Genomic DNA, 24,161 nt, shown 5'->3' with positions numbered 1-24,161 from the left:
TGTGTTATACATGAATGGTATTGATTATTAAGCCCAAAGGGTTTTACAGATCCAGTGAAGCCCATTGATTGTCACACTTGTCATGTGAATCTTTAGAACTATAATTTTTTTTTTTTTTCTTAGCCCCTTAAGTTACCAGGACAGGACCTGTTTTATTTGTGAGAACCTTGCTGTTATGCTCTCTCTGTTGCAGTGAGAATTTAGCCTTCATTTGCTTCAGCATTTTTGAAATGGATTTCTTCTGGCCATAAGATAGTTTTAAGATTTGTTTTATGTCTATTAAATATTCTGCCTAAAATAGTTCAGTTCCTTGCTCTTACTGGGTTTGGATGGGTCACTGCTCTACGAACTGCTTCATTGCCTTCTGAAAATCTTGGCTTAAAAAAAAAAAAAAAAAAACACACACACAAAAATACAACCCTAGTGAGGGGTACCCTGTTGGTCGGCTTAAAGATGTTTATACAGTCAGCAGCTTTAGCCGCTCTCTGAAGCAGCCTTGCCTGATCTCCAGGAGCTGCTGAAACCCATCAAGCAGGTTCCTGTTAACCAATTATCCAGTTAGGCAGAAAGAGGAAAGGTGTTTCTGCTGCTTGTTTTTCTTTGCAAAGTTTAACCTATTCTTCCCCAAGCTTCCGTTATTGTGAGCAGTTGTAACTCAGCAGTAACAGCAAGGTGAGTAAGAACAAGGTTAGAAGGAGTCTCTGGTCTTGCAAATACTGAGCTGTGTCAGTGTCTAGCCCCCAGCTGGGCAGAGACGTGCAGTTTCCAGCATAAATCCAGACACTGATTCTTAGCTGTAAGTCCTACCCGGTGTTCATCATCTAGCTTTTTGTCCTGCATTTTAACAAAATATTTACAAAAACAAGTCAAAACACTCCCTACCCCAAAGCCAATAATGAATGTCCCATTGCTGCCAGAACAAATCTGTTGGTTCCCAAACATTCCTGCTGGGGCTTATTGGAAGACTTCAGTTGCTTGCTATGTAAGTGGTGCAGGTGATGCAAAAAAAAGCTCTTTTCTCACACAGCTTTTAAATATATGCTCAGGTGCTACCAGACAGTGTGATTGTCCACATCTGACCATCTTCTGCAGTGATTGATAAGACAGGACATGTCTGACTGTTTTATTGGCTATCAGTGCTAGATATGTCTGCCGAGTTCAGAGGGATTGTCAAGTGACTGTGCAGTTGTCAAACAAATAATTTTGCTTGTGGTTACTGGAAATAGTAAATGAGTGGGTGGGATAAGGTGAAAAGACTCCTCTCATTCTCTACTGGAATTACGAGTATAATTGACTTTCATGACTGCTGTAGCAAATGATAACTTGGTGAAGAATTTTCTTCCTTCCTTCCTATTAGTTCCATCAGTAGCAAAATCTCCATGGATTCTCTGACATGTAACAGAGCTCATGAGGCTGCCTTTCGGTCAGGGAATTAAGAACTTCTTTGATTTATATTGTTTTCACAAAGCTTGTTAGTAATATACATTTGAGACTGATATGTGTCTGCCAAATTTGTTTGAAATTGGCCAACAGTTTGAAAAGTTTTTGGGAAGAGGCTACACAGTTGTGCACAGCACGGCCACACAAAATTCATTTCTTTAGGAAATTGATCTAAAGAGTAACTGTAGTGAGGCACTGAAATGGAGCTTGCAAAGTGATCATCAGAACTGAAGGCTGTTTGGCATCTTAATTGCGTACACAGCCTTTAACCAGGGACACAAGACAGTTCTTGCCCAAGGGTTAGATCCACGTAGGCAGACTTCCACCTGCCCAGGGCCTGTCCTTGTAGCAATGAGGTGCAGTTGGGTGACTGGAGTCGTCATTTTGCAAGGGACTGGAAGCGCTTGTAAAGAGGCAGGCACAAATGCGCACTGGCTTAGGCTGTGGCAGAGCTTGAGCTGTGTTAGGAGCTCAGGGCTTCAAAATAGCTTCTCATTATCGGTAGGTTTTCTCTAGTTCTCTAGTATCCTGAGTAGCCTGAAGGTGGAACTGAATATTTACTACTGTTGCTTATTTTTTATTTTTCGAAGGAAAAGTCTGTGAATGCTGGAGTTGGAATTCACATTAATAACAAAAATTTAATAGAGCCCTTCAATGATTAAGATTTTACTGAGTTTCACTCATGCATGGAGTACTCAAAGACCTTATCCCCACAGTGAAATGAAGGCAAACAAGGTTGAGCAAAGTTCTTGTGACACTCAGCCAGGGAGCTGCAAAGCAGGGGCAGCCACCTCATGCCCAGCAGGTAGGAGAAATGTTCCCAAACAGGTGAAAATAAAGCTGGTACTTTGTCCAGGCCGCAGGTTAAGCAGCTGAGGTATGCGAGCTGAAGAGCATACTGTGTGCAGTGGATGGAAGTGTCATCTAAGCTGGGTGTGAGCAGTGTGGAATGTATGTACATAAATAGACCCGGGCATGAGGAAGCAAGGTGTTTGTACCTGTGAATGGATTAGTTACTTCTGGTGAAGTGCACGAGAACACAAGGTTTGCTTCTGTAGGAAGAACCCTTTTAAAGGTGGCATGAAGCATCTTTATCATGAGACCTGCTCTTAATTTATTTCCGAACCTCTGGAGCACTATAAATATGGTCAGTGCTATTTTCTTTATTCCTTCTGCATATATAAAAGGAGAACAAATAAACATGCTACAGACTTTGCTACATTTTTAAAAGTATCATTTATATGGTGCAGCTCTGTTTTCTGTAATTTTTTATATCCAAAATAGAGAGCTTTAGAACAGAGGAAGAACTGCATATCTGAGTTTAAGATAAAATAAGATGATCTCTGTGACAGAGACAGCAGAAATGATGTGATATGACAGTTGCTGTAGCAACACCACCTACTTCATGAAAATCAGAGTTAACAGGAGTGTAAAAGGTAAAGCCCACATAATTTTCCAAGCCTGTGAATTGTTGCTGCCCTCAGCTTGCAGTGCTTTACATCTCTCCAATGTTTCTCCTTTTGTTTTGGCACGGGTACATGGCCAGACCCATGCCCACATTCAGCAGGGCACGTTGTGGTGCTCTGCAGGGCAGCACGTGGCCTGCTGTGAGCAGAGGAACAGAACATGTAGGGTTGGGACCCCAAAAAAATCCTCACAGAGGCTTTGGACAACAAAGTACTCTAAGACCCATGCTGTCTCTTAGGTATTCCACTTAGAGAATACGACCACTGTCATAAAAAGGAAGCCAGATAATCAAATGTTGGAATCAGCTTATAGGAACGCACTGTTATATTTAATATAAATGGTAAGGATTGTTGAGACTGAAGCTGTCGAAGGTAAGTACACTGTCCCTTTCCTCCCTCCCAGATAAACCCTAAATAATGATGTTGCATAGCAGTGATACATTGCCCATGAAAGTAGGAAAACACATTGTCTTTGATCAGGATGGTGTTGAGCTGCTTGTTTGGCTGCTGCCAAGTGCCGAGCACAGCACACAAAGGGCTTTGTTCACTGGCAGGCAAAATTACTATATTTGAAGGGGGCAGAAGTGTCTCTGTTAAAGAAATGCTTCAGTGCCAAGATATTGTTTGAAAGTTGGGATGTCTGCGTCGGCAACTGATTTCGAAATTTGCAGCTATGGCTACTGGAAGAAAAATGCAGTATTAAAAATACATTTACTGTAAATAGGGTTGCCATTGGCTTACACTGAATGGTAACTTTCAGAAAACAAAGTCCTGTTTGCTTATACATATTTTTAAAAGGTAGACATATTTAAAAACTTCGATACAATGTGAATTGTGAAGTGATTTGCCAGTTCATGTTGCCTTAAAGACAACTCTCAAGCTATTTAATATTTTGAGTGCTTGGCAACGGAGGGCCATGCAGTGTGCAAAAAAGTACATCTCCATTACACACAAACTGGGGGAAAAGAGGAGGTCACAAGAAGGAAAAAAAGTATTCCAGAGTTTCTTCAAGAAATATTCTATCATATACCTATTTCATGACAGCTATTTTTAAAAGATAAAAGCCTAAAGATCTTGGTAAGTGGTGTTTTCTTTGGTCACTTTTCCCTGAGATGTTTTGCTTATTTTACCTTCATCTCTCTGTGAAAACATGACTGCAGTTGTTAGGTGCAGAAATCTCTGCAGGCAGTAGTTTGGGTTTTGACACTCAGTACTGTAGCGTTTTCAGCTATTTTCTGGTGCTAGATGACTTTTACATATAGAAGTGAACTTATGAGACAATGTCTTGCCCATTGTTCAGTGTCATCATATCTTTTTACCAGACTTAATTTTGCAGCTCCTCATTTTTTGTCTGCATCTGATGTGCTATGGAAACCTACGCTGTGCAGCAGCTGCAGAGAAATACAGGCCCACTGGTAACGTCCATGTGCAACAGTCTGGTCTCCTGGAATTTTCCCTAGGCCTCAGTTGCATGTTCCCTTCCTCCTCTCACCTATTTTTTTTACACAATGACTGATGCATTTGTGTACTTTATAAATGAAGATATCTATATCAATAGGAAAGATGCAACCACACGCCCTTGTGCTTTCTCTGTGCTTATTGAGAATAAAACTAGTATGTGAAACCAAATTAGGCCTCTGTGGCTATTGGGCTGTAAAAACATAAAATAAAATACACGTTTTTTTTTTTTTTTGTTTGTTTGTTTGTTTGTTTCTCATTTTCCCCAACCATGTTAGGGGGTCCTAAATTAAGTTGAAGAGGAAAAAAAACATGTACTAAGCCTTACACAGAAGGTTGTGGGAACAGCGTGTCCTCCTCCTGGCGTCTATACTTCTTAAAATGTGATTGTTACACAAATCACCCTCTGCAAAGCTTTAATTTAATTTTGTCACCAACAGTGTAGCTTTTATAGCAAATAAATGTAAATAAAATGAAAAGCTAATGCAGTAGTTCAGGTTTGTGTTGCGTACAGAACAGCTCAAAAGAGAAGGCGAGACTGCAAGTTGCTGTAACTCTGCCCAGTGACCCCTTTTTCGTAAGGGATATATTCAGAGAGCAGCTGATAGCATCTGTTGTCTGTCTCTCAGGCCTGCTATTAGCTACTGACTGGGACTTGGAGGAAATGTACCTGTTTCACGTGGCTTTTCCATGCCATTTGAAATCTCACTCACCTATGTTTTGATAACACACCCAAACAAGATGGGCTTGGGTACCAGAACTGGGTAATAGATACATGACTCACGGGTGGCATATGCTTTCAGGATTACATGGTGGCTTTGCGAGACCTGTTTACTGACTGGGAGCATGCTGTCCTGGATGTTCATTAGCCAAATAAAAAGAACAATGCGAGAGGAACTCGGTCGGGAGTCTTGCAGAGAACATTGGCAGTGACACAAATGCAACCTGGGGGCAAGTGCCATCTTTGTTTTGAAAGGGGTGTTTATGGATGCTATATGAGGCTGTCACCTAAAGCAGGCTCAGCTAAAGTCTGCTGGTTGAGGATTGATTTACTAAAGCTGGGAGTAAGGAAAGAGAAATGGATTAATAGATTAACAATTCTGATGCTTTTCTGGATCTTCCCCTTTAAGAAAATAGAAAAGAATTGTACTTTCTCGGGAGCTTTACTATATGCGAATGATATGCGGAAAGATGTCACGAAGCTCCAATGCACCAGAGAGTACCAACATCTTGAACTGAAACGTGCTTCTGAGCTGAGTGTGAATTGCAATAAAACACCTGCGTCCCTACAGCTTCTCTTCAGGCCCTGTCCCCACTAAATGTCATCTTGGCCTGTCTTTGTAAGGAAAGCAGCGCCATACCAAAGAATCAGTCATTTGAGGACTGTAGATTTTGGGCTTTTCAAGGATTCCTAAGGGGGAATGAATCCCTGTGCCTTGTCCCAGGAGCAGGACAAACCCCTTGCTTTCTGTGTAGCATTTGTGCAAGGGAAGTGTTTCGAATGGGGTTTGCTACTTCCAGTGTCCTGCACAGCAGTTGTCAGGAGCTGCTTTGAGGGGGATTTCCTGGTAGCTGTCAGAAACAGGTCCTCATGGAAGAAGGTGCCGCCTTCATGCAGATTCAAGGGTAAGGTTTTCAGAGTGTAGATCTTACAGAAGAGCAGAGTCCTAAGTACAGTAGACATCGTGGAAAATTTTACCTAGTGGTGTCTTGGATTTATTTATTGCTTTTGAAGGGCACATCAGGCGTAGCATATTACATGCACATAATGCTAACCACATGCAGGACTTGCAAAGTCAAGCCCTCAAAAGCCTGCAGATACCAGAACGAAGGCCACGTGTGCAGCTTCAGATAGCACAGCCATCTCCTTCGTCTGCTCTGAGATACAGGCTTTAATTACATATCCTCTTTTTTTTTTTTTGCCTTTCCCTTTTGAATGCAGAGGTCAGACCAGCTCTGGGTTGAATCAGGGCTGCATCAGGAAGGAAGCGGTTGTCTGTAGGATCTTGGATCTTGACCTCATTTACTGCAGATGTGACAGGACACGAGGAACTGCAAGAGAAGGGAAAGTCTGGCAGTAACGACGGAGCGATTTTGTCTGGAGAAACTGGATTTTGTTACTTCCTTTGCCATGAAGTTTAGTAGAATTCCGAGCAAGTCAATTAATTACATTAACTTGTCACACTGAGTATTTGCTTCCCGTTTTGTGAGGAGCCCAGTTTGAAACCCTGGGTAGCCCTCACGTATATCGATGTACAGCCCCCAGCCTGCAACAGGAGTCAGTGACAGATGAGGTGAAATGCAGACAATGCCACAGCATGTTAGATAACTGAGAGGCTATGTATGTCAGATTTCAAGTATCTGTACCTCTCTTCTTCACCTGCAGAGAGGAGGGGCTGCCCCTTCTTTCCTGTGAGGATTGAGGGGAAAAAAAAAACCTCTCTGTGAAGCACGCAGATGCAATAGTCATGAGTGCTGGAGCGAAGTCCTGAAAAGTTGCTGGTTGTGTCTGCACAGCAGGTTAGAGTAACTCGTGGCAAATAATGTGTGAGTCCATCCGGATAAATCAAAATGGGGGAAATGAGTGACTCCACAACAACAACTGCTCTGTGGACAGAAGAATTATGCGTTCAAAAGCTTAGAGATTCTTGCGACTGCGACCGTGTATTCTTCAAACAACTCTTGTAGAATTGCCTGAATTGAATTTTAAAACTGAATGGAAAAGATGACCTGCATTTTCTTCCTTAGCAGGGAGCGGGCCTGGGCCTGGGCCTGGGCCTGAGAGTGCCCCTCAGGCCTGCGGCTGGCACTGGGGCTGTGAGGGGCCGAGGGGTGGCTGGGGGCTCTGGGGCTTAGCACCAGGGGGATGTAGGGTCAGCACCAGGGGATCTCTGGGACTTGGCACCAGGGGCCACATTGGCTCCATCAGACCACTAGTACTGGTCGGTGAAGAGCTGGCCAGAACTTTTGAACAGGTTCAAAACAAAGTATTTTTGCTGAAATTTTTTCGGGAAGCTGAGGAACCATTCTGGCAGAAACATGAATTGGCGCATACAAATCCAAACAGAACGGCTGAAATCTGGCAAAGGTCTAAGGAACTGAAGACGGCATCCTCTAATGGGAAGTGTCAGACAACCTTAATAAGACTACCAGTCCTGCCTGTAATAATAGTGCAGAGGCCCAGAGCAGGAGGCACACAATGCTGAGAGGGGAAATGACAATGCTTTCGTAATTAAATGCACAAGATTTGTAAACAATGCTGATATCTTAAAAAAGTACATGTTTTTAAAAACACTCTCAAGTGCCAGTCTTTTAGTGCGTGTTAGGGGCAGTGAACACGTTGTGGTTGCATTGGATTATGATACTTCTTTCCGCAGGAAGGGTTTGCAGTCACCCCACGTTCTGCAGAATGAAGTTTGTGTAAGATAAGAAATAGAGGAATGTCTGTGCGGGTTGGAGCAGTGGGCAAGATACGCTATTGCTTTGGAAGAAAATAAAGCTCCTCTAATAACTGCTCACAGAAATGCACCCGAGGGTGAGGTATCTTCGTCTCCCCGGGCAGAGTGGCTGGTTTTGCCTGTCCATGTGAGGGCTGGAAGATGAAGCCGTGTGGCTTGTCATGCAGGTGATGGGTGTAATGGCCACACAGATATTTTGGTTTCAGAAAGGCACTAAAATCCTAAGAGCAGGAAAATCAGACAGGAAGGTGAAATGTAGCTTATAGTATAGTAACTGAGGATTTGTGACCTGCCAAGATACTGTCTGTGGTTAAAAGCCTCCAGAATACTTTAATACCTGGTTTTTTTTTATTATTTTTTTTTTATTATTTTATATTTTTTTATTGTTTTGTTTTTCTCTCGATTCCTGAACTCTGCCTTGTGCTGTGCATTGAGGGACTTTCCCTGGAGGCACAAAGAGTTAATGCAGAAATAGATGGCAGATTAGTCTGGGACAGTCTGTGATTTGGAGTGAGAGAAGTATCCCAAACAGCTGGCTAGCTGCCAGCAGGATAAACGGTTTGGAAGTGGTATCAACAGAGCAGGGGGGTTCTCCAGAGCAGCTCTGGGTGAGGATTATGTGTCAATGCACTGCCGTACTATTTAGTATAACAGACATACCCAAAGTGCCTTTAGTTTATAAAAAGAAAAATGATTAGCAAACACATATTTTCTCCCTGGGCTGTTAATAAATTGAATAAGAAACTCCTCTTTTCCTTCCCTCCAACATCATATGTGTAAAAAATAGGGAAAAATATTTTGATTAGAACATTTCCACTTCCTTTTCTTTTCTTTTCTCAGTCGCTGTTTTCCATCCAGCTGCTGAGCTGATGACAAGTGTGGAAGGGCTGTGAGAAGGGAGATCTTCTGAAAATCAGGCACATTTCTATGGGAGTTGAATGATTCAAAATTGAGTTCTACATAATTCATCAGGGATCTCTTGCAATACAAACAATAAGTCTGTCAAGTAGTGGTACAGTCGAAGAGGTTATTTCCGTCTTAAGTCTCCTGGGCACAGCTGGTAGGATGTTTAAAGAGGGAGAAATTACGAATCAGGATACCATGATTGAGCTCCCCACAATAACTCTATGTTTTGGTTTTGTAGGTATATACAAGTACTTCTGTAGATACATAAAATGTTACTGAACTTTTGGCTTGTGCATTTTAATTATCACAAGCAATTAAAAGCTCCTTTTTTTTTTTACCAGCCATTCAGTGACCTAGATGACATGAGTGAATGGCCTCGGTCCATTTCTCTTTGAACAAGGAACCACACTGAAAATATTGCCATTACGTTCGACTTCCTCGCTGGCAGTCTCTACTGGGAGGAGAAGGACTGAAAGGGTTAGAACAGCCAACTTTCGTTCAAGCCCTTCCTTCTGGAAAATTTTCCGCTGTTGCTAATATGAGCCAGAGCAACACCAAGAGCATTAGTGAAGGCAAGATGTTGGGGCAGCCATAACTGCTGGGGTTGTTAAAACCTGCTCCTTTCTCTGCCGGGAGTGACCTGGAGCTGTGTCTACCCTGGCATACTCAGTATTGCTTGAGTGGAGCTCTACAAGTGGGAAAGGCTCCAGACAAAAGGCCAGTGTTGACATAGTTGTGGTCTCTTCAGGCCATGGTTGAGACACATCACTGGGGTGGTATGAGGGGAAGTTTCCATTAAGCATTGTTCCCAGCTTGCTTCCACCACCACCACCGTGGAGTTCTGCAGCTGGATTTCCAAAAGAGCTCGATACTGAAGAGCTCTCATTTCAGCAACTTAAATAGAGGGGCTAAGTTCTTTCCAAAACACTTGGCAATCATCAGCCCCCATTGAGAACAAAGCTAAGTGCATTAAACAGCCCAGCCACTTCACTGTTGTGAAAATTTGGCTGCTGTCGTGAGTGCAGAGTGTTTAAATAATACAGAGACTGGCAGCAAAGGCATCTGGCTCCTGATGGAGCAGAGAGAGGCTTTACCTTCACCTGGCCTTGCTGGCTGGCACTGGAGGCTTCCTCCTTGGCTGATTGCTTGCACATCACAGCCTCTGACCGGCTCTCTCTCTGGATGTTGTGACAGCTGTGAAGCTTGCTGATGTGAGGATTAGTCGGCTGCTAGGCACATGACGTTCAGATTGCTGTTCTTATTTGACCTACCTCTGATTGCGAGGAATTTAGTGCATAAAAATAACACCCTGAACAAATTTGGCAGAAGGATGCACAGCTAAAGTGCCTTGCACACAGGGAGAGAGGAGGCTGGAGAGCAGTGTAACGTGAGGCCACATACTGTACTAGTGCAGTAACACCAGTGCCAAGTCCGGCACAGCCCACGCCGTCGTCTTGGGTTACGAGGAGTTCCAGCACCACATAGATGCAATGGCCATTAGCCAGTAAACTAACGAAGACAGGTTCCTGGCTTGTATTATTGGCAAAACTTGATAGAATAAATAAAAAGATACAAAGTGCCAGGAGTTGCCTAATGTAAAACACTGGACAAGGAAATACTGGTTTCTCTGCCTGGGATTTCATACACCCTTATTAACTCTCCTGTGCTCAGTGCAGTTCCTGATAATTCGCAGAGGGCACCAGAACGGGGGAGCAAGTGCAGCCTGGCAGAGGTGTGCAGGTGGTGGGAGCATGTGAGTGCCGTACAGCACAACGGGCTTCAGCCTCCTCGGTGGCAATGTTCAGCTCTGTGCGTTATTTTCTCAGGCTTTGCATTAGTGAAAGCAGTCACCTTGGATGAGCCTTGCTCTGGCAGCTGGGACGTCTCTGGTTGCTGAAGGACCAGGGCTTTAGTGTTGAGGGCTTCTTAGACTGGGCAAAGGGAAACAGGTGCAGGTAGGGAAAAAGGCAGGTCAGGATTACTGGAGGTTGTTCTCCCAGATCACCTGGAGTGCAGCACTCTTTGCTTTATTGGGTTTGATGTCGTTTCGTTTTTTCATGCTGTTGCATTTGGCAAGATGCAATACTTTGTTTTCCTGTGTTTAAAAGGATCTTTTTTGCCCTTTCCTTCTTCAGAGAGATACTGTAAAATTTCTTGAGACTGCTGATTACAAACCTCGTATAATTACATAATATGGCCCATTAGAGATAAATGACAATACGTGAGCTGATACCATGTACCTAGAACTTCAGCTGTATTTAAATACCGGCTTTTTTGTTTAGGGCAATTAGAAAGCTGAGGCAGATTGCACAATCCCCGTGATTTGTAGGAACACCCCGCGTGCTCACCAGAAATATTATGAAGTAGTCAGAGCCGGCGACTTGCTTCATTTTAGCTGCATTTCAGAATTTGCAAGATTTGTACATGCACATGTCTATATATCTGTATGCATTAAAAAATAATCTGGCTGCTCTGATACAAGTGCGCTAACATTAAAGGAAGCTTTCCTGCATTTAATCCTTTAAATAAGCCTGTTTCTGCCAGCCCATGTATCTGGAATGAGATTAGCCACCCGTTCAAAGCAAGGCTACAAAAATGCCTCGGCTTCGCGAGCCTTTTGGGCTGGCTTTAAAACAGTTAATAGTCTGGATTTCCCCACACACCTTTAAAGACATAAAAACGTTTTAAACACGCACCTACGTATCATCGTTATCTCTGGGGCTAGCTGGAAAGCCTTCCCATGAAAACTTCCCTCTCCAATGAGTCTCATCACAGTGTCTGGCGCCCGGAGTCTACAGCCAGCGTTCACCTGTCAGCCGCTGGCACAGGCCATGAGAGGGCCCAGGTGCCTGCACCAAACACCAAACACTGAGCACCAAGCACCCAGGGCCACCCAGCGAGGCCCCTTGCCAGAAGCACGGCCAGAACCGCAGTGTTTTCAGCACCCGGGCCTTGGCAGCAGCGCGCCACGTCCTGCAGCAGGAGAGGAAACGCGCAGGGCTGGCACAGTGCAGGCAGACGAATTCTTTCCTCTCGCTCTCTCTCATACAGATATATATATATATATATATTAATCAAATAACTTTGATCCTCCTGTTTTCTTCTCCCAGGCCTTTACTAACCTTTCCTGGAAGCTGATTTTATCAGTGCTATTTTAAAATCAGAGTTACAAAAGACAAGCTCTCTGCGAGTAAGCCCCGTTTTGCGCAACGCAATTCCCTGGTGCATTTTCTGTGTGGCTCCAATATTGTTGCTGCAATCTTTTAGATTAAAATAAAAACTACATTGTTAGCACTGGCCTTGATTTGGAATTAGAAATGGCGTTTAATGTTTACCATTTTACACCATAAATATTGCAGATACAGACACAAATAAGGAAATATTACGCAGTCACAGGATGTTTGTGTAGTTATTATGAAAGCCATCACATCTGTAAAGACAAAGTGAATTAGGTAGTAGCCAAAATTTTTAAAGAATATATCCTTCAATCACAAGGCCTTCTTCTGAAGTCTGCGATGCTGGTACTTCTGAGGCATGTGAAAACTTCTGAAAATTCTGCCCATGGGGACAATCTGTGTTTAGGCAGCTGACTTTAGGATCCTATTTTTGGAACCTTTGGCTGAGATTTTAAATAGGATTTTTAGTGGGAATGGTGCCTGAATTGGTGCTGTAGCACTGGGGTCTTGAAGGCTATATCGAAGATTAAAAAAAGAAAAATATGGCATATGTAATGCTTTCCTGGGGGTAGGCTCCTTTTAACGAGATTTTATATATCATAAAAGAGCAACATCGCGTAAATAAGTGTTCTTCCATTTTTGCAGAGCAGTTTCAAGCAGTCATTGTAGCCTTTCACGTTGCTAGTTTCCCTCATCGTCTTTTAGAACATTGCCAGTAGGATTTCATAGAAAATAGTTAGCAATCTCCTTAGTGGAGTGCTTTAGCACAGCTTGACAGTACATTTTCATGAGATTTTTGTCCTATTGCAAATACTACACATTGTCAGTTTCTAGAAATCTGTGTATGAGAAAACTGGGAAGGATTATGGCGTAATGGATAAATCAGACCTAAATTACAGTACTTATGACTTGTTCCTGAGGATGTGGTCATTAGGCACAGGTTGGCATGGTAAGTCCTCTGCCTGCATTCGAGTGCAGCTCTGTTGGATTCATTGATCCTAAATGGGCATTCAAGATTGGCAACCAGAATTAGGAACCAATCTTGAAAATAATGGTGTGAGCATGTCTGGACCTGAATATACACCCTACAAAATGAGCAATGTAATACTTAGCCAGAGTAGCTACCAAAGTTGCAATGAAAGCTTAAGAATTACTGCTTGTAAATTATCTACAGAGTCTCTCAAAGTCATGTTCAGTGATATTATTTACATAGTTTCTTCTAACATAGCTGAATACCTGCTTTGTTTCTGTAGGTCAAATCTTGCCAACAAACCGAAACACACCAAGTCCCATTGATCCCGAGACTATCCAAGTTCCTGTTGGCTACGAACCTGACCCTGCAGATCTTGCTCTTTCCAGTATTCCTGGCCAGGAGATGTTTGACCCTCGTAAGCGCAAATTCTCTGAAGAAGAGCTGAAACCACAGCCGATGATTAAGAAAGCTCGCAAAGTCTTCATTCCAGATGACCTGAAGGTAAATTGGAACTGGTGATGACATTGTTTGTACACGCTCTGTGACAGTTGTTCTTTCACATACATGTTTAGAGCTTGAATCTGTTTTCTCATGTAATGTAAATCTGCCATGCTAATTATGACTTTGTTGTAGAATAAAACTGTAACGCTTCTGAAGAGGACTGAGGCAAGAATGTCCCTTATATGTTAATCAACAACTGAAATTCATGAGATCAATATTAATTTCCTTTGTATGCCAGAAACTTCCTGCGTGACCTTGGACAAGCTTACTTTGTCCCATATTTCCCACTTATGAAACAGTCTGATCATGTTTCCTTTTCCTCCACTCTCTGTCTGTCTCATCAGCAGAGACTGTAAAGTCTTCAGGGAAGAATCCCTCCCTCACAGGGTGTAGTCCATGGAGGCCCCCGATAATGACAGAATGAAATACAGTTTGTCTTGTTTGGAAGTTTCTTTAGCTCTGCATATAACAATGAATGGGAACACTACACTAAATACTATCTAAACTAGGTGAGAGGATCTTAACTAGTTGAAGGGAACCAGACCAAAATAATTCTGCCAGTAAGCATATTTTAATACAATATTTAAAATATAATACAACAATAATGCAATAATTAAAAAAGAAAAAGCACTTGTTTGTGTTTCTCATTGATTCTGAGATGTGAAGAACAAAGAACTTGCCAGAAGAGAGCTGAACAAATTAATCAGCTGATTCAGTTTATAAAATAACTGCGAAAATTGTCATTATTTGCCAAATTCTATTCCCTGTATGTGATTTCCAAGAGGTTGTTTTTAATCAGAAGTAGTCAGTGAAGAATTCTGCTATGGCCCCCCAAGATACAGATTGAAAGCCTGTTGGGTGTTGGTGGGAATCTTCAGCTCTACACACAGAGGCTGGAAGGGGGCATGTGTTTACACACTGATAGCATTAGGGAAGGAAGCTGATGCTCTTCACTATTTTTGAAGCTAATGTGTGAGCTAAAAGAGCGCACAACACCAGTAGTGTCACTATGTGGTGTCCTCAGTTTTCATTCAGAAAGATTTATCTGCGCTGTGCCATTATTTTTCAGGCAAATTTTACTGCTTCTGATGCTCTGCTGGCATTGCGGTGTACTGAGGTCTGCCTAAAGAGGGGTGTTCAGTACAGAAACAGCTACACAGGTGTAAGGAGACTGGCGTGTGCTCCTCAGTGTCATTCATTCTGTGATACCTGCTCAGTGTCCTTATATTGTCAAAGCAAGCTTTTGCCAAAAGTGCCCTTGGACTGCTTCATACCAGATGTGGAAAATGTCTGTGCCTTGCATGCAGCAATGGAGCACCCAAGTTCTCAGCCTAAGACTGAAAGGGTTCAGTTCAGGGTCCCTCTCTTCTTTGAGATACTTGCATCAGATGCCCTTGACGTAGTTCAGAGTGCTTGACCCAAGCGCTGCTTCTGCCCTGGCGTGTGGAATGGCTGTTGAGTTCTCGGGGCGGGTAAGCAGATTAGACCAGTCAATCGTCTCTGGGTTGCATGTGATTTTGAAATGCCAGCCTTACCTCTTTCGGGTCTGGATTAAGGGATTTGCCATAGCAATTTGTTAAAATAAAGATGGATGAAGCCTAGGTGGCACACTAATAAATTGCTTAAAGCTGATTTTTTGGAGTGGAGTGAGATGGGAAATTATAAACAAGATTTAGGTCATAGCTTTTTGCTGCATGCTTGTTTTTAAGCGGATTTTTTGGGGGCGGTCCCAAGTGCAGGTGAAAAGCAATTTAAAGATGCACTGACTCCAAATCATCTTTGCTGCACACCTCACAAAGCTAAACTAGTATGAAGCTGTTGTAGAGTACTTGTAGCAGTCATTTTGCTCTTGCGTTGCCTTGTGCAAGCAGCAGCAGAAGCTGCAGAGCAGCAGCATTAGGCCTGCCTTGTTTCCTGCAGAAGGATGAGGGAGTGGGGGGATTTCCCTGCTCAGTGCAGTGCAGTACCAGATGGCTCCTGTTTCTCACCCTGGATATGGGGCTGTGCTGCGGTGCTTGATGAAGCAAGGGCTGCCCTCAGACTGTAAGCAAATGTAAGAGTATAAAAATGGAGGGGTGACTCTGGGAGGGCAAGTTTGAGCTGGACAGCTCGACCAGGCAGTCTGAGTGTTGAGTGGCTCTATCACTCTGCAGGGGATGGAATTTCCCTTTTCCTGAGACACTCTGCCCACTTCGTGTTTAGTGAGTTCCCAAATTTCTAGGGCTTAATTTTCACAGCAGTGCAGAAGCTGCCATTTCACTGAAGGCCATTTCATTAGAAGAGCCAGAAAATCAAGTGAAATTAAGTAGTGACTTACAGTCTTTGATGCACAAATGCAACTAAGGTGATATCCTAGAGACAAAGCTTTAAGGACAACACTTTGGGAATGTGTTAGCTTATGAAACTTTAGAGATGAGTGGACCTATTTCTGGCAAATGCTTTTTTCTTCACTGTCAAAGCCTATTGTACTAATCTCTTTGTGTATGGTACCAAAGCAGCCGTCCTTGTTTTGCCATTCCTGAATTGGCTGCAAAGCTGTGCCAAGGGATCCTCTTCCAGTGACTTGCTGTTCTAGAGTGCAAACGTGAACCCTTTAGGGTGTTGTAGGGAAAGAGCCGAATGACAGAGGACATGGATGGTTCCAACAAGCAGAGTGAACCAGGTGTTGGCTGGCAAAACAGATGAGCAGGGACATACAAGAAGTAATTAGTACTGCTCCAGCAACCGGTAGCATGAGTCATCACACGTGAAGGTGGATGTGCCAACTGTAACTAGGTCAGCGGAGATGTGCGAGGGGTTGTACTGTTGGAATAGAGCTTCGGCCGTGCTTGGAGGAGTTCATGCTCAAGCAGATGAGGGGCTTAGCCCCTTTCATTCTGGCAGAAATACAGGCAGGTCTCTGCACTCCCTGCCTGGGTTATGCCGTGTAAATCTGTAACTTCTGTCCCAGCAGTGCCTGGCGTTGTCGGGGCTCGTAGGCCTTGCAAACAAAATAGGGCCCAGCCAGCAAAATCCATGGTGTTAAGTCATGCCCAGCCCCGAGGCTGTGGCCGAGAGCACATCCTGCTGGCTGCTCAGTTTACTGAAATCTAATACCTTGTTTGTTTCCTTCTGTGTTTAATGAGCAGGATGACAAATACTGGGCAAGGCGCAGAAAGAACAACATGGCTGCAAAGCGGTCGAGGGATGCCCGCAGGCTGAAGGAGAACCAGATCGCCATCCGCGCCTCGTTTCTGGAGAAGGAGAACTCGGCTCTCCGCCAGGAGGTGGCCGACCTGCGGAAAGAGCTGGGCAAATGCAAAAACGTCCTTGCGAAGTACGAAGCTCGACATGGCCCCCTGTAAAGTGAAGGGAGGGGAGCGGGGTTTTTTTCTTTTTTCTTTTTTTTTTTTTTTCGGTTGCGGGTTGGCATTTGAATAGATGGACAATGTGTTTCCTGTTTGATAGCACCACGCCCAAACCAACCTTTCTGTCTTCAGCACTTTACCAGAAGCAGAAACAAAACTGACTTACGTTCTTTTTTTTTTGTTTGCGTATGCGTGTACCTGCGTATGTGTGCACATGTGTGTTCACACATCTGTATATGTGTGTGCGTGTGCATGTCGTGTGTGTGTGTGTGTGTGTGCGTGCGCACGCATCTCGGCACTTCCCATTTTTACGAAGCCCTCTTCAAAGGGTGCCACATTTTTACCTGGACTGTTGAGAACCGCCATAGTAAGCTTTTTATTATATTTTTTTCAGTGCTGCTTCAGATTAGGGTTTTTATTTTATTGTAACCAGTTCCATCCTCCTGATTTACTTGGAAAGATCCCAGTATAAATTATAAAAAAAAGGAAAAAAAAAGAAAAAAGAAAAAAAAAGTAGATCTCAGTTTTTCGAGAGTAACAAGCTATTGTTTATGTCTAATCAGAAAAGTTAACGCTAATAAAGTGCACAAATAATAATTTAGTACTACACTGCAGAGTTATTAATTTATAGATTGCTTTTGTTGTATTTTAAGTTTTGGTGATAATTGTCTTCAGATTTAAAGTGCTGTTAGACTGAGTTAGCTATACTCATTATAGATCCCATAATGGCTTCTCTATAGCTATTAAGGTTCCTTTTATTTCCACAGACCCCAGGTAGATAGGAGTACTATTGATAGACCACAGCGTGTGTATTTTGCACTGTCTGTACCTGAAGCAATAATCCTATTGTACGCTAGCGCGCATGCTGCCCGGATGTTCCTAGTGGACGTAGGATGGTTTCCCTACTCAACAGAAGTTTTAATGTCTTTAACAACAAAATAAAATTAAAAAGTAAAAGTCACATTAATGTGAGCATGCTAATTGTATCCCTGCAATGGGGAGCGCATGTATAAGAAGCAGGATAATTAGTTGAAACAACAAAATTAATAGTATCAAATCAGATCCGATGTTGAAATCAGAGGGGCTTTTCTGTTTTCAGTTAGTTATGCATTTCTTCAAGTTCCATTTTGTGATTACAAATTAAATAACCTAAATTCAGTTGTTTCTTTCCCATGTTTTGTAATATATTTTCTGTGGATTATATCTTGCTGTTTGAAAAATCACTTTTATTCAGTTAGAAGAAGTCACTGGTTTGCAAAGCCCATTTTTCGTAGTGATTGTTGTTTTGAGTGTGACATGAACTGATGGTTCTGAACTTTATTGTTTTAAACTCTATTTGCTTTTGAACACGTGTGTTCTAATATAAAGTGGACTTCTGAGAAATGAATGTAAGAGACACTGGTGTATTTCAGAAGGGGATGGTGTTGTCATATACTGTGGTTAATCCAATCAATCTAAGTGTTTACTATAGACCAAAAGAATAGATATTATAAAATGTATAAAGTTTATACAGAATAATTATAGTATGTTCGTTTTGTACAGTATTTTTCAAGTACAAATACTGACAATGTATTTTGAAAGACATATATTATATATAGCAAAGAGAAAAAGCTATTCCATGTTTAAAATATATAGCAAAGATATATATTCTCCATTATTGTACAGAAAGGAAATGCTTAGGGGTTTGTTGGTTGTTTTTGTTTTTGTTTTTTTTTTTAATCTTTAATATTTTAAGCCTGCCACTGGCACACCGGCATGTTCTGTGCTTTAAATTAAATTTTTATGGAAGTAACACGGCTTTCAAGGATGTTCCATATTACTGAAAAAGAGAGACTTTATTATTTTCCATCAGAAACACATAAATAATCCATTTAATAGGGACAAAGCACAATATGGATTTTAGTCAACTATTAATTGGACAATACAATATTTTATAAAGGCAGAAAAACAGTATATAATAAAAAACATAGTCTTTTCTAATTCTGCTGCTGCTGCTAGAATCTGTTTCCAGCTGATTTTTTTAATATATATCTCTGTTCACATATACAGTTGTACGCACTGCGTACTGTTATTAACATGTGAGGAAAATATGGTGCTACATGTCTTGCTCACAGTTTTCTAAGTGTTTTGATGTTATTTTCAAATAAAAAGGTTGTTCATTCCATTAAATAATTATTCATGCTTCAGGAGATTGTTGCGAAGGACCCAACATTTTGTTCAGCATTAAAAATATCCTCACATCAATGGCATTTTTCCGGTATTTTTCCTCAAACGCACCCAACTTGTCCCTTAATGTGCAGTACTCGCCTGTGGACCATTTATTCAGTGAACTGAATTTCCATGTGCTGCAGCGAAGTTTAAAGTGTAATAAGTTATTTTCTAGAGGTCAGTATAAACTACTGGATGCATGGGTAGAGAAACGAGGCTGACTGTTTGGTACAAGTCAGCGTATCTGCTATATCCCCTATGAAATAAACCTTGTTTTTCCTTTGGAGTAGGCTTTGTGACAGTGGGGGGCTCAGGCAGCCAGCCACTGCTATGGATACGTTTTTAGCAGCAACATAGCAAAATGCAACAGCTTCTCATCGCCCTCGTTATGAGTGTTCTTGGGGTGATGCCTGAACAGCAGAAATTAAGTATATGAAATGGGCTGGTACGTAAATAGCTAGAGCCATCAGTGCACTGCATTGTGACCGCAAAATGTTCTTTAAAATATAAGAGGCAGCTTGGGAAAAAAAAAATTGCAGATGATTATTTAGTTTCTTTTGGGCATGGAAGGGGTGGGAGATGGTAGTTTTGTAGGTTGGCTATCACAGATTTATTACGTCACGGCCACAGAGGAGCAGAGGCTTCCAGCAGTGACCTTGTCCAGCAGCAGCCCTGTGCCTGCTCAGAGCCCGGTGGGACGAGGCAGTGCCTGGGCACCCAGCGGGGCGTCAAGAGGCTTTTGGGGGGACTTTCATAGGAGTCGGTGGGGCTTGGGCACTCACCTCTTACTGTGGGAACTCAGTACCCAATCTCAGTTGAAGAGAAAATAAATACGGGCTAAAACCTGGAAAAAAGACGCAGGTTCTCCAACCAGGCTGTCTCCCCAGAATGGCAGTATCAAGAAAACCCAGAAAGTTTAGCTTGTTTTCAGGTCCTAAGGTCAGCTTAGCTGGGATCATCACACCTCTGATGGCTTTGAAGGAGCTTGTAGGCATAAGACATTCTAATTTTATAAAAACAGAAATATATATATTTGCAGAATAATTACTATTGTGTCTAAATAATTCACTGACCTCTATTAAAACATAAGCATTGGTAAAATGCTTCTTTTTTTTCTTTTTTTCTTTTTTTTCCTCAAAGTCTTAGAAGTGAATTCTTTCTTTTTGAGAAGGAATGTCCTCTAAAAATAAAATGAATTCGAGATGCGTTTGTGAATATGAGCACCTTGGGACTCTGCTTGGGAAAGCATGTGGTGGAGGGTAGGGGGGAGTTATTTTTTTCCTTTTTGAATGGTGCTAAAAAGTCACTAAACCTAGCACCATGGAACTAAAGTTTTGACTTGAATCCACATAAGCAAGAAACAGAATGCAAGGGATACACGTTAGCTCGGCTTCCTGCTTGACTTGCTCAGCCCTGCCTGCACCTAACAGCACGAACGCTGCAGTGGCAAGCTGGAGGCTGGGTGCGTTAAGCAGTGCTGAAGGACCCCGAACATTTGAGTATCTTGCCTCTGTGGGTTTGTAATAGCCCCAATTATTGCTTTAAATCTATTTTTGCATGTGATTTATGATAGAGATGTGCAGTTTATTTTTATTTTGTTGATTTTTTTATGTGAAGAAAGAAATATATATGTATTAAAACTTACAAGTGATCAACCATTGTATTTCTGGCAACACCACAAGACAGCATCTGTTTAAATACAAGTTTAATAAATAAGATCAAATTAACTGTATGACATGAAATGGATTGCATCCTGTATGCTGTTCAGCCCAAACCTTTTTTTTTTTTTTTTGGTCTGTTATTCTTAATGTTTAATAAACTTTTAAATTTTTCTTCTCTCACCTGTGTGCTTCCTTTGGTCTATCGGGGCTTGGGCCCAGGGCCTCGGGGGTATATTTTCATTTTTTTTCCCCATATACCCATCTGTGAGCTCCTGTAGCTGTCATCTGTGTCCCACCATGAGCATGCAGTCATTAGGAGGGGGGTCCCCAGGTAATGGGGGGGTTCCAAGCAAATGGCAAATGTACATTCTCCCCACCCCCAGCTCTGCTGTCACCAAGGCCCAGAGCAGCACCAGGGGCCCTGCTGCAAGGTGTTAATCTGGGTATAACCACACCAAGTGTGTATTTAAATTAGGAAATGTGCTGCCCCTTGAAGTTTATGTAGTAGCATTTTCTATTTTATTTAAGTAAAATACTTATATATAATCATATAAGTATTAAAATTATATATATAATTATACTGTGTAAGCTTTATCATATACCATATGATATATATGAGATGTGTTATAAACAGTGCACACAGTATTTACATTCATATAAATACTGTATATTAAGCAGTCTATACATCCCTGTTCATGTGTATATGTAAAGGTTTGGGTTTAAAATGTATCTTATGCCCAAAATGTACTTTAATAATTCATAAAAACATCTATATAGATAAAAGTTTAATATATTTTCATATAAGTTATTTAGCAGAATTTACTTTAAAAAGACCAATTATATATATATATATATACACATGCACAGTAGATTTTATTAATACAAAGATCCATCTATTGATCAAGATACAGAAAAAATAATGCACAAACTTTATTTGTTCCAGTACACACCTGCATATTCACACTCTATCTCACCCCCTGTGTATATGTATCCACCTATATAGCGGTATGTTCATATAGCTAAATATAGGTATAGATTCCATGGTTATATTTTCATATAGTATACTTAGTAGAATTTACTTGATTAATACAGGTTTATATAGACAGCAATACATATTTACAAAGAGATTTTTTAAAACTGCTATAAAGGCTTGCTTTTACTACATATGTTATGGACAATATGTGCTTGCTATACTAAATGCACACACGCACTCACACTCTCACCTCCACCTCCCACTCTGTGTGTGCATTCACATGCACCCTCCCATATATATGTCTATCTACATACATATAAATTTTTCATATTGTGTGTTTAACACATTATAATAATAATTATTATAATACTACATTAATATATTTCATTACTATAAAGGTTGATTTTACTATATATGTTACATATTATGCACTAAATAGTGTATGTGCTGGCTGAAGCCCCATCCAACCTGGCCTTGAGCACTTCCAGGGAAGGGAACATCCACAACTCCTCTAGGCAGCCAGTGCCAAGGCCTCGCCGCACCTTGAGTGAATAATTTATTCTTTTTATCTCATCTAAACCTACCCTTTTTAGTTTAAAGCCTTTAACCCTTGTCCTGTCACTGCACACCCCAATAAAGAGTCTCTCCTCATCTTTCCTATTGGCCCCCTTTAAATACTGGAAGGAAATAAATATTATATGTGTTATAGATGGATAATACAGATTGTAGGGCTAGATAAAACTGACGTATACACATATTTAATATGCATACATATGTGTATATTATATATTGTATATAAAGTATGTGTGCACACAGAAAGATGTGTACAGACGCATTTGTACCAAGAATGATCCTTGACCCTGCTGTGTCCCTGGTGCCATAAGGCCTGTGCCTGCCCATCCCTATGGCCGTGTTCTGCGGCCTGTGTCCTGGTTGCCTTTAACAACATCACACCCTGTGCTGCCTCTGCCAGCTGCAGTGCCCCCAGAAGCACCTCTGGCAGCCTGTTGATGGGCTGCTTCAGGTTTTTAAGCAAAAACAGGGGCTGTGCTCAGCGTGTGGCCTTTGGCCAGCACAGCTGAACACACACCCAGGCCGGCACAGAGGCCGCATCTCCGCAATGCCCAGCTGCTGGCAGCCTGGCTCTTCCCCACCGAACTACAGCTTTGTTTGCTATTTTTAGGGGATTTCGGCCTTTCTCTGAGGAACACCTGCTACCTCAGGGTGCCACCAAGGCTCCACTTCAGCGAAAGCTGTCCTTACCGCCTCCTCCTTGCCCAGCGAGACGCATGGCACTTGACAGCCTCCTCCTCTCTGGGAAACAAGGCATCTCAAAGCAGCGCCACGAACTAATTAATGGCTGTTGTTAAATGCAGCGAGTCTGGGGGTGGGCAGCTGAGCCCCCGGGGCTGAGCTGGACATGGCCGCTGTGTGCCATCGGTTAAACCTCCTGCACCTCCAACCCAGCACCGCGCAGCTCCCATCTGCCGGTGCCTGGTGCCCTCTGGAGGACACCGGAGACCTCACCACGGCCATGGCCAGCCGCAGCCGCCGCCGTTTCAGGGACACAAAAGCCCCATGAAAGCACGAAATACAACGTATTTATAAAAATAGCTTCCAGAAAGAGCCCACAGGCAAGAAACTATGGCACTATAACCTCAGCACTGAGCACTGGGTCCTGCACTGCCTTATGAAAAGAGTCCTGGCTCTGTCACACTTTGTGTTAGCTGCAGTTCAAGCCTAGTTGTGTTGCTGGGCTCAGGCGGCTTTGCTCTGCCTCTGGACACACAGGTCAGGGCTCGGCTTGCTGCATGACAAGGCTGGGCTGGGGTTTGTGTTGCCCCAGCCACCATTAGCAGGGCAAAGTGACCTGAGTGAGCTCTTCCTACTCATCCTCTTCCCCAAAGCACATAAGATATAAAATAAATACGACTTTACCAGGCACAAAGAACATGTCGTGGATCAGCAGCATCAACAGGGGTTGGACTCGATGATCCTTGTGGGCCCCTTCCAAATCAGGATGTTCTGTGCTTCCACGATCCTATTAACACAAGGGTGTCACTTATTTACAGTGTTTTAAGCTCTGCTTGCTGGCAAGGAGGCAACGATGGCTTTGGAGGCCTGGGGGGTCTAATGCTGACAGGACTTAGCAGCCATTTTAGTGCCTTGCTCAGTGTGCGAGCACTCCTTGCAGCCCTGCCATCACTGGGGTACCCAAGGGTGCCCTGTAGTCTTTTTCTTTTTTTTTTTTTTTTTTTTTTTTTTTTTTAACTCAAGCCCCACGTTTCATGAAACCTGTAGGAATTTAAAAGCTTTGAGAGTTTTTTAACCCTCTATTAAGCTTCTTCAGCTGCTTAAAAAGCATTACTCTGGAGGGAAATAAACAGATAGTGCCTGCCTGGCAGCTGTGTTTTCCACAGCAAGACAGACCTGAAAGGAGAAAGAGAAAGAAAAGAAAAAGAAAAAGGAAAAGGAAAAGGAAAGGGAAAGGGAAAGGGAAAAGGAAGAAAAAAAAAAAAAAAAAAAAAAAAAAAAAGGATAAAGAACAGAGCCTTAAATATGACCTCTCAGTTTCTGCTGCATTTTTGCTTTTC

At 42.3% G+C, this 24,161-nt stretch overlaps 1 protein-coding gene across 1 annotated transcript in view; it reads left to right on the top strand.

Moving 5' to 3' along the window:
- HLF (HLF transcription factor, PAR bZIP family member) overlaps positions 1–20,774 on the top strand; it is a gene marked incomplete at its 5' end in the record, with an annotated part of 36,074 nt that extends 15,300 nt beyond the window's left edge. The window contains 2 exon segments of the mRNA XM_084491998.1: positions 13,158–13,378; positions 16,507–20,774. Of these exon segments, the coding sequence (XP_084348124.1) occupies positions 13,158–13,378; positions 16,507–16,722 (437 nt within the window). The 3' untranslated portion in view covers positions 16,723–20,774.
- Positions 20,775–24,161: the final 3,387 nt, after the last annotated feature.

This window comes from Aythya ferina (genome assembly GCF_964211825.1).
Source record: "Aythya ferina genome assembly, chromosome: 18".
NCBI classification, from domain to species: Eukaryota; Metazoa; Chordata; class Aves; order Anseriformes; family Anatidae; genus Aythya; species Aythya ferina.
The sequence above is the reverse complement of the archived record's forward strand: the minus strand, read 5'-3'. Positions and strand labels throughout refer to the sequence as shown.